Below are 11,732 nucleotides of genomic sequence, written 5' to 3' on the forward strand. Positions count from 1 at the left end.
ATCTGTAGTATTGCAAATAGGAACTAAATATCATTAGATAAAATCAGATATTTAGTACAATGAGAATACAAAATTTAACATATGCTACCAACACTTTATGAAAAGCAACGATTAAAGTTCAGAAAAAAATAATATCATGTGATTTTTACCTCAATTTGTGATCTTATGTGAACTGGTTCCGAGTTCCGTTTTACATAAACGGAAATAGATGTTATTTGAAAACTATTTAAACTAGCTCTATCACAAATTATCCATGACAAAACACAACAGAGAACATTTGTAATATGTTAAAATTACATAAACTGATTTTTTTTAATTTTTATTTAAAAAAACAAAATCCTTAAACGGAACTCGGAACTGGTTCCGAATTCCGTTCAGCTTAAACCGAACTCGGAACTCGGAATTCGGAACTCGGAATTCGGAACTCGGAACCAACTTCAGCCTCCCGTTGAATTGTTGCAAATGTGAAATAATCAGTTAATTCTTTCTCCTTATGACTGTAGATTCCACCAAAAGTTCTGCATCTAAATTAGCTTGAAATCACAAAAGAACTCAAATATACTTTCAACTACACATTACAAAAATTAAAGACAAGCTTTGGAAATCGCCAACATTTTTATTTACAATTGACAAAGACCTGTGTTTGTACAATGTATGTTTGATTACATTATCTTTAATCTTTTGTTTTTGTATTGAATATGTAAATTAATAAATCTTTAGTCAGTCTATTTTAAACTGACCCTTTTCATACACTTTTATAGTTGTGCTATTCATGCGTTATTATGTAGATTCATAATATATAAAGTTTATGTATGTCTGTGTGTCTAGGGATATATGTATGGAAAATGAAGATTTCGTGGAATGATAAACAGCAAACTCACACATCAATACATTATGAATTGCCCATTTACAATGTTCACAAACTATGTGGAAAGGTAATTTTCCCATCATAAAATTTGTAGAAATTTAGTCATTCTGCTTCATTGATCGATTTTTGGTATACCACTGATCATTAAGAAGGAATTTTGGTAAGAAACTTCAAAATAGTTCACAAAGAAAATAAGTTCTTGACTAATGTAGTCGTTCTCGAAAGTACATTCGAACACATTGCTAATTCGGTAAAATAGAGCTACAAGACCGTTCTAACTTCAATTAGAATTGCTATTTATTTGTCTATGGTAAGCTCAGTTAGAATTGAGAATAATTGCCATCGATCACTGCTTTGTCTATGATAACGTCAGTAAGAATTGGGAATGACTGCAATCACTAATTTGTCTGTGTTGACGTCATTTAGATTGCGATTAACTGCCATCACTGATTTGTCCATGAGATTACGACAGTTAGAATTGCGATTAACTGCCATCACTGATTTGTCAATGACATTACGTCAGTTAGAATTGCGATTAACTGCCATCACTATTTTGTCCATGATAACGACTGTTAGAATTGCGATTAACTGTTATTACTGATTCTTCCAAGATATCGTCAGTTAGAATTGCGATTCACCGCCATTACTGATTCGTAAGTCGGTAGTTGTGGTATGGAAGATTGAACTGATCGGTTTATAAATGATGAAGATGATTCAATTGATACTGTAGAAACAGATGATAAAGAGGTCGTTGAACCTGATGTTGATGAGTACGAATATGAATAAGCACTTGGTGGTCCGAACAATCTACCACCGGTGATTCCTTCCGTGTAAACTGGAGGCGGTGATAGCTCACAAATGTGTTCACGATCGTTCACGATTTCCTCATACGATGGTAACTTCCCTGATGTTGTATCTAATTCTGAATACGACGGAGGTTTTACCAGTTCAGATTGTTGTGTATTTTCGGAACTATTGAACTCGTTCTCTGTCTGCGTCTCCCCTGTACTTGTCGCCCATACACAGGACTGGCTCCGCACGGAACCGGATCGTCGGGAGTTATCTCTGTCCGGATCCACCACGGACTGACGTTGGTTACGTAGACGTTTATGGAATCGTTTGTACCAACAACTTAACATTCCGGCCACAACAGTAACAGCTATTACAATGGTCAATACTGTTTTCCAGCTGTTGTCTGAAAAAGGGAAAGCGTCAAATCTCCATTATATATATAAATGTATTATATAAAGGAAAGGAACTTTGCAATCCATCAGTGTTCATTGAGGATGAATTACATTTGTGCTTTGGAACCATATTAAAATAATTTCGCAAATTCAACGGTCAGAGGCAACTAGCGAACATTTATAACTGGTTATAGGATAGCAAATGAAACTTAGTAAGCAATCAACACTTTTGTGAATTTGTAGAACATATCGAAGGCGTGACAGTGATATTTTGTATGACTCGAATATTGTTGTGTTGTTTTTAAATGATGAGTGTCAATTTGGGCCTCTGTTGGCCATGACCGATAAGCATTATTTTTTGTTTACAGAAGGAGTAAGGACATCATGATATGCCATATTATTAAGGTTAGGTCGGAGTCCTTTGTGAGTTATGGGGGTTTAAACAGGAGGGACAAATTTCTATTGTTTCCAGTTTTGTTCGAACCAAATTATATACTTTAATTATCTTTTATTATTTATAATGCATTTATATGTTAAAACTTAAAAGATTTTTGAAAAAATAACTCACAAGGGACTCCGACCTGACGTTAATCTTTTTGGCAAAACGTGAAAAACCCATAATTTCTGTACTTGTACATTTCAGTTTGATAAGTCCACAGGGTTCGGTTCATATTGCTGTTACCAAATAACCATGACATTATGTTAACTAGTGTTTATAGCATGTACAATGAGCATTGGTTTGCCGGATTCGACTTTACAAAATCGTCTACATCGAGTCCTTTTGAAAGTGGCGACTGTAAGATTCCAATATAGCATATAAGAAGACTTTTCAATCAATTCAATTACTTCTAGTATAATTTTTAGGAACACTGAAGAACAAACGAAGACTATTTTTGATGGAGAAACCTTAATGTTTATCTGCTATATTTGGATCAAAACATGCAGATTTGTAGAAAAACACTTAAACACTTAAATTAAACATTTTGTTCCTACATGTAACAGCATTATTCCCATTATATTCAGATGACATTATCAAATTGAATATGTACATGGTATCAATTGCCGACGCCCCATATATATGCCATATTTGCATGCTGTAATCTATAGCCGCAATTTGCATAATAATATCAAATGGGATTCGATGTGTATGTTTTTGTGATGTCGAATCCGATCAAAACAATGGCTTGTTTATTTGTGTGTCATGAATATGAAAATACTGAACCATGTGAACTTAGTAAACTGAAACGTATTTTTTCTTCATATTTTTCCCAAAATGTACGAACAACATGACGATCTACGAGTCAACAATAATATCTAAGGTTAAGACGGATGCATAGTAACTTTTTAACAAGCAACTAAGTTAAGTCCAAGTACACCTACGAAGTGATATACATGTATAGGCATACAAAAAATTATAGTATAAACAAAACCTAAAACATTAGGCGTAGACTAGCTTCCTATTAAGCCCATATCCAAACTGAAGATGTTTAAAAATGTGCAGATATCATTGACAGATTTTCTACAATTGATATAACAATTAAATTCTCTCTTGTTTTGAAATAAATGGCATTAATTCATAGAAATGTCCCGCGAAATCTAAACAAATATCAGCCCGCTAAAAATAAGAACCATCTATGAGTACTGAAAACATGATTTGGCGCAAAATACGATCACACTATACATACCTACATATTCATGCTGGTAATACCTGATTTTAAATCCAACGTCTGTTTCCGAAGAATCGCTATAAAAACGTAGGTGAATGTTATTACTACTGCTAACAAATGTGTCGGTAGACTTACATACCCTCCCCAGTAGCTTGCTGTCAATGGTATCTCCTGCAAATAGTATACAGATATCATAACTAAAACGCACTGTAAACAATATAAGCTCCATCATTTTCAGCAAACAATATATGGAAATGCACAATGCGTGATACATTGAAAATATATCAGAATATAATGAATGAACATTAAATCAATATTAGTTTTATAATAATTTATGTAGAACCCGTGGTTATGAACTATCACATAATTTGAAAGTTGAAATTTGAAACGGTCGCAGACTTTGTAGACATGACGTCTTTGCATATTAAAGTGCTATCTTCCCTTGTGGGAAGGTGTTGGTTGTGATGTCATTCTTACAGGAGCGAAACTAATACATCGTTTTCACTTAAAGTTGCTCACAGAATAATGACGTAACAGTCAATAGATTCCCACAAGGGCAGATAACTGTTTTACATATGCAAAAAAACAGAGTAGTACATTTAGGGATACAAATTAACTAACCGTCAAATATCTGTAAGTAGTCAATACATTCACCGTTCCTTGTTTGTAAAGACATTTGCTCGATTTCAATTTGAACATTGCTTTCATGTAAAGCAGCTGAGATCGTCCATGCACAATCCATGTTGCTGAAAAAGAAAATAGCAAAATCAAAATATTTACAGAAACACGATTTATCTTTCACTCAATGGATGCTGTTTAGAGAAAACATATATTTTGGCCATCACATGGCTTCCGCTAATGCAACATTATAACATCTTTGCATTCCTTTTTTGTACCACATATTTACATTATAATCCAAATTTAGAAGTTTGGGGGTGTTGAGTAAATTTCAAAGTGATTTATAAATATGTAATGGAAACAATTTTTTTCGCATATTCGACCCTCGTGTCATCAATACTTTCAACAATTTCTCAAATAAATAAAATTAAGATCAAGGATTCCTACCGGCAAATCTGATAATCTGTACAATTTTCGCATATACGACCTGTCGCGTTACCATTATTTTCAATAGATTTATAAGTTAATACATAAAGTCGAATTCAAGGGTTCTAACTGACAAACCTGCATTCTATATTTTTCATCTTATACAATTATTGGCGAAACATCCCAGTTCTCATTCGATTTCTTTCGAGAAATAACGAGAAGGTGTGTTTCTCGCGAAGTGTTTTCAAGTAACCTGAGAGTACTAACTTGGGGTACGCTCCATAGGATGGTGAGTACAGGTGTGTAGCGATTTGTGTTGCCACCAGTTGTTGGGGGTTACAGCTGCTGGACATCGCTGAAAACAATAGCAGAAACACAATTGATTATAGATAATAACAATACAACAATTAAACAAAGACGTAAAAAGTGGCCATTAAAACACAGATATACGTTCATTGTTTTTTTCTAAGTGTATTATGCAAAAAGTCAAAATGAAGGAATAGGATATAATTATATTCTACATAATTTTACATGCATTTTCCCTCAGTTGTTTTGACCTTTACGTTAATACCAAATTTGTAAAGATACTGTTGTAATCAACTAATTGATTTTTTTGTTTTATCAATTCAAAATATTTTGAAATAATTTTGAAACGAGATTTATCTTTTTCATTATGTTGAATAACATTTTATATGTCAATATAATGCATTTTATATATGTCAATATATATTCATTTTATATGTCAATATAATTCTAATGCAAATCTTATTACTTATAAACTCAGGAAATATACAAAAACAACACCAAAACATTGTATGCGGATAATGTAAACTGAGTGCAAAAACGCCGCCCTTTTACAAATCCAAGCAACTGAAAATGTATGTTTGATTTTATATCGATATCAAGTTTATTTGCGCTTATACACCTTCATCATGTTATGAACTTTTCTTTATTATACCTACATTGAAAAAGAAAAAAAAAAGTGAAAAGTGTTTTGTATCTAACGGTTTTTCATCACTTGGCTGTGCTTTTTAAGGTGCATTAAAACTGCAGATTGAATCAGATGTTTTACTGGTACAAAATGAATAAGGTATAGTACCTTATTTGGATTATGTTCTAAAGATTATTGTCCATCGTTCAATTAATTATATAATGAACGACATTTACATTAGTTAACAGAACAATGTTTACCGTTAGATATTCTTCAAATAAATAAACGGAATGAAAATCAACTCATTAGATAACACAATAAAATACATTTTCATTTTTGGTCACAAACAATAATATTTTTGGTTTGGGTATTTACAGTAGTACATGCTTACTTATTAACCTTACAATTGATGAATAGCATTTAACTTGCCTATTATCTGATTCAAACGAACGACGCGCACAAGGTTAACCAACAATGATCATAAGGCGAACTTAAATGCAGATAGCATATCAAAAATCCCATTAGCGTAAATGCATAGTGCATATACACATGTAATTGAACCTGCAGGTTTGTAAGATATAAAGTCGATATGAACTCATTGGAGTATTTAAAGAACCACGCGGACATACATGAGACAATCTCGTCTACTTTGTATATGATTTGGTAACCTATAAATGAAAATTAATTTAGAAATTGATAACTGGCATTTATTACATAATACTATTAGAGAAAGCAATTAGTATATTACGTAATCGTCCGATTTGACATTTAAACATGACGTGAATACACAAGATTATTATTGGCTTTTTGGTTTGTTTATGTTAAGCCACATAAAGGAAAATTATTTTGCAAGAAATTTATTAATAACAGAAAAATATACATATAATTGTAAACGCTTAATGGAGACCTTGTAGACATACCTCTGGAGACTAATACTACTACTGAAACAAGAAGACGTTCTGTTAAGACTGGCAAATCCACGGCAACCATGTCTCACTGAAAAGAAATAAAATAAAAATAACATTAGAGAGATTTTTACAAATCCTCAGCATGTAAACTCGGATCTGATTAGTTTCAATGAAGAACCATTTAAACTAAAATATACCTTCGAACTGACCACTTTGTATAAACAATTGAGACCTGGGTAGAATGTATTTGTCGTAGCCCCTGGTTGGCTGATTAAGGATGAGTTTCTAAAGTAGTAATGTTTTACCACAGGTAAATATTCTTACGTAACAATAATATGAATTTGAAAATTCAAATTGAAATTCAGGTTCAAAATATCAATTTTGCTAATGATTAGGTAAACAAACCTTTTGATTTTAAGGAATTTTCAGTGCAAAATACACCTTATTTCAAAATAGCTTTCCTGGTGGGAGGTTTGGCTGAAGGACCAAATGTTTTTCTTCCTAGTGTTAAATGAGAACCTAAACTTTAATTAGCAAACAATTGTAAATATTAAGCTAATACATTTATTTAAAAACTTTATCATTATGAACTGTGTAAACGCATTTTGTTGATCAATCTGATCAATACCTATTAAAGATAACACATAATCATCAACAACTAATCCGCGTGGAAAATTTTGCATTCTTGGTCATCGAAACGTTTAAAAAGTATTTATATGTGGGTTAAAGATATTGGAAAGATCGTACATGTATGTAGACTTCGCACGTATACCAACATATATCCGGTTGACCTTCACCTTGACATTAACATTAATGACAATGCAAATGGGTATTGTATTTTTCCATGGAACATTTTATTTATTTTAAACTTTGTATTCGTGTAGATTAAGATCACCTGTAGAAATATACGTTCTCACTAGGTGATATCAAAAATAAGTTATTTTTTTTTACTTTGAAAAGTAAAATTATAAGGATGTGAGTAAGTTCTTGTTGAATTTAGTCTAGTTAGGATTATATCTATAAAAAAAATAGTTTACCAGATTGTATATTTAAAGAATTTTCTTATTACCAAATGTCAGAACATCAATAATTTGATTCTGACCAAAAATAGTTTATTTGCATGGGAAAGACAATTTCGATATCAATTGATACAAAATGATCAAATGATAAAAGCAGTAGTGGTGTCATTATTGTAAAATGACAAGTTTAAATGGTGTTAACGTCATGAATTATGAACCATGATTTTTGTCATTTAGTACATGTATATATAGATGTGCATAATATAATGTGCACAAAGTTTATTGCCATTGATTGAAAATTAAAAAAAACAACAACTAAAACTTACATTAATGTATAACAGTCTATAATCGATTTATTATCGAGCAAAATTACAAAGTTTGCCTTAAAATGGGTTTGAAAATAACAATATAAATACAATTATATTTCATATTTGCAATTCATAGAAATGCACCCTTGAATAATTTATTACAAAATGATTTTTTATTGCTATTTATCATGTCAGGTTACAAACACACAATGATTGACTATCACGAATACTGGATAGCATTATACCAGTTCCTGTTTAAAAATTACCGATCGACATCATACCAATCATAAAGTCAATAGAATATGCAGATAATTAAGTCACACTTACCTGTAAATAGATATACCGCATCACACACACATTTCATTCCGGTTTGTACTGTCACTGTTATACAGAGCCGGTGTCCTCAATATTTAACTCTATTCTATCTCTGGCATTACGAAACTACAATAGTGTGGCCCGTAGTTCATTTCCACGGGTGAGTAGACACAATTACAGATTTGACCTGACCAATATATTTGAATGTACTCAGGAAATACACAATAGACATATATCAGAGTAGAAACGCTTGGTTAGTCTCTGACATAATGTTCCAAATTAACTTTTTCTTGTAGATTTTCATAATTTGTAAATTCATACCAGTAACTTTTGTTGTTATTAAATTTCAACCTCTATAATTTATTAGCTTTGTTAAGAGAAATGATACAATTGTCAGTTAAAAATATATATATATTAACAGGGTAAGCTAACCATACTTGTTGATAGCTTCGGGTCTTTTTTTCTTTACATGGATAATAGTATTGAAAACTTTTTGAGTGTGGCGGTAACCAATATGTATATAGGTCTGTGGTATGTTGTAACTTTGGACTACAAATAATAAGATGATAAATTGTATTCAATTTATAAAATTCAAGATTAATCATGAATATAACTATTATTGTACGTAGTTCTATATGAAATAAGCAATTAAACTATGAAATGCTTTATTACTCCTGTAAATCTATATCATATAGAATCTACTCGTTGTAGGAATGATTGATGTGTGATCGAATAATATGAGATACTTTTTAAAACATCTACATTGATTTTGGTAATTTTTGTTAAATATAAATTCATTTGATTATTGTAATGTTAGATCAGATAAGTCTAAATAAATGTCCCGACGAACTCCAAATACTCAGAATACATTATAGAATATGTCGATGGCGTGCGTTTGAGGACTGCTAATGTTTTGAAATATAAACGTTGATATTACGTCTTCGACCCATATGTAGTAATAATCTATATACTGTCGCCATACACTGTAAATGTATATACTAACTATTTATATAGGGTGTCACATATGACAATGCTAACGACTTCCATGTAGATTCATGTATTAGCAGAGGTTCGTTAAAAACATTCAGGGTTTTGTGTATGTATGTATGTAATTGTAATGTACACGGAGTTACATTTAAGAAGTATGCATTACAATACTAATCGAGTTATTTTTTGAGTTAGAATCGTGTGGCATTTTGTTGACATACAATCGATCTTCAAAATAATAACATATTCCGCTGTTTTCTCATAAATTACATACCTGATCCGAGGCGGCTTATGATTCGTATGTTTATGTATAACAAGTTTGATAATCTTGTAGGGTCAGAGACGTTATAAACCTAAAGTAAATACTATACTTATCATAGCTTTACGAACAATCTAAAATAGATTAGTTAAATGTTAAATCCCATACCTTTGCGTCGCATGATGTTTCTCGCATTTTGTAATTTTAAATATTGTGAATGATATAAGCGGAGATGGGATAAACTCAGATAGTACAATAAAGGCTATCTATCTCAATAGAGGTTGAATGTTGTGGATATTGTAACAATGAATGTTGCTGTAGTTGGGTCACGCTCTATTGTCCAAATAGAGGTCAACGTGTGGCGATACTGTAACGAAGAATCATGTTGATTTCGGGTCACATCTCAATGATTCCAAGTCATCCATGACGTAATGAGATTTGTGTAACTTTAGTAAGGTCACACTATATCTATCATATCATAAGATAGTGAACACAGAGCAGTAACGATTATTCATGTGCATAATGCGAATCCTAGCCCATCAAATATCTTTTTTCCTGATTCTGGCATCAAGAGAGACAAAAGAAAATCATTTGAAGTAATAACCTGTTATGAAGAAGTGTAACAGGAGAACATAATGTCGGACCAAAACGAGCCGGTGAAATCTAATTAACCTTTGAGCTAGTACTTTCGATTCCATAATTTTGAGGATAATTACTATTCTTTGCTTTCAACCGTGTACGGTGTCAATATCGGTGTTTTGATTATTATTTTCAACGTCATATTAATAGCGTGGGTCATTTCAGTACGTGCCAGGTGTGTTGTTGGAATACTGGAGTATCAAGAACCACCGACCAGCGGTTAGTACCTAGCAACTGCCTCACATGGAATTCGAACACGCAACCCAGAAGAAGAGTATTGTGGTAATTTATCTGGACATCTTAACCCAGCGGCCACTGCGGTGCATCCTGAGTCATCATGCTCATATCATTATCAATATTTTTGCACTAAAATTACACACGATAAATGTCAGAGATTTTGTATTTCAAAGGATTCATAAAGTTGTATACGAAGTCGTTATAATTAAAAATATTTTTATGTTTATAGTCCCATTATATTTTCGTAATATATGTAATCGACAAAATACCAAATTTCGTCAAATGATAGAGTTGATATCCTTATGATATTTCTTTATAAAAATGTCGCAGTTAATCAGGATTATAGCAATGATGGGGGATTTCGTTGTTACGCTCTGTTGGCGCCAGAGTCAACACGTAGGTAAACATCACATATGAGAACCGCTTTGTATATCCTTTGACCCAAGGTATGTTTGTCGCTGATAGATATTGACATACAACGCTAATTCATTGTCATCTTATTTTCGTCATTTTTCTCAATAAATGAGTCTCTTTAAACAATAGTTAGGATTCTACTTAAAATTTTTAAATCCTTTAAAAACTATAATAAGATATTAGTCATATGAAAACAGTTAGGGATTGTTGGGATCTACCTTGTGAACATCCGGGTACGTACAGGCATATAGGCTATTTTCAGCCATACACATTTACGTATTCTATTTATACGTATTTTTAATTGTTGTGCAATATTTCACGCCAGTACTACATCGATATTTGTCATAAAACATTAGGGTATTTTTCCATCAATTAAACATATAAATTGTAAACGCAACAGTTTCATGTATACTCAACATTTGAAGGTAGGAATAAGTCTTGAAAGTTTAGGTTCTTGGAATCGAAGATACTTTTTTCCGAGTAATCCGTCCTCTTATAGCCTATTTTTATATATAGTTATTTTGCTCTTTTTCATTTTTATTGTATATATTATTTCGGTGTGATTTATTATAGATTTATTTGACTCTGTGTGTTGATCGTCAAATCTGATCTTGCTGTACGAAAAAGATATTGTTTCCTCAATAAAAATGACGTTACGCTAACAGACATAATCACACATGCCCACAGACATGTACGGAGAGTCTCTACTATACATATATACACATACACATACTGACAGTGCCAATACACTATGAAATACGTCTTTTAATACTATTTCTAAGATAATATGAAAGTAATTCTGAACTCTTCCATCCATAATGTCAGTACAATTTAAAGATGCTCAACCGCTGACAAACGGTATTTTTTCTCTAGCAAAGACAGGAGCAGGCGATGTAGTATTTTTCTTCGCTTACAATAGTTACTTACTTTACACCTTTACCACCATTGAAAA

At 32.0% G+C, this 11,732-nt stretch overlaps 1 protein-coding gene across 2 annotated transcripts; it reads right to left on the reverse strand.

Annotated features, from left to right (window-relative positions):
- Nucleotides 1-435: 435 nt before the first annotated feature.
- Nucleotides 436-8,660, reverse strand: LOC138328235 (uncharacterized). Of its 2 annotated transcripts, none has more exons than XM_069274949.1 (6): nt 7,008-7,237; nt 6,615-6,690; nt 5,031-5,118; nt 4,341-4,465; nt 3,738-3,890; nt 436-2,063 (listed from the first exon to the last, which is right to left on the reverse strand). In XM_069274949.1, exons 2-6 carry the CDS (start codon nt 6,682-6,684, stop codon nt 1,486-1,488), a joined length of 1,014 nt encoding a protein of 337 aa, XP_069131050.1. In that variant the 5' UTR covers nt 6,685-6,690; nt 7,008-7,237; the 3' UTR covers nt 436-1,485. The 2 variants fall into 2 exon arrangements, with proteins under 2 accessions (XP_069131050.1, XP_069131049.1); XM_069274948.1 differs by lacking the exon at nt 7,008-7,237 and adding an exon at nt 8,257-8,660 and having other exon boundaries at nt 437-2,063.
- Between the last annotated feature and the right edge of the window lie 3,072 nt (nt 8,661-11,732).

This window comes from Argopecten irradians, chromosome 7 (assembly GCF_041381155.1).
Source record: "Argopecten irradians isolate NY chromosome 7, Ai_NY, whole genome shotgun sequence".
NCBI lineage: Eukaryota > Metazoa > Mollusca > Bivalvia > Pectinida > Pectinidae > Argopecten > Argopecten irradians.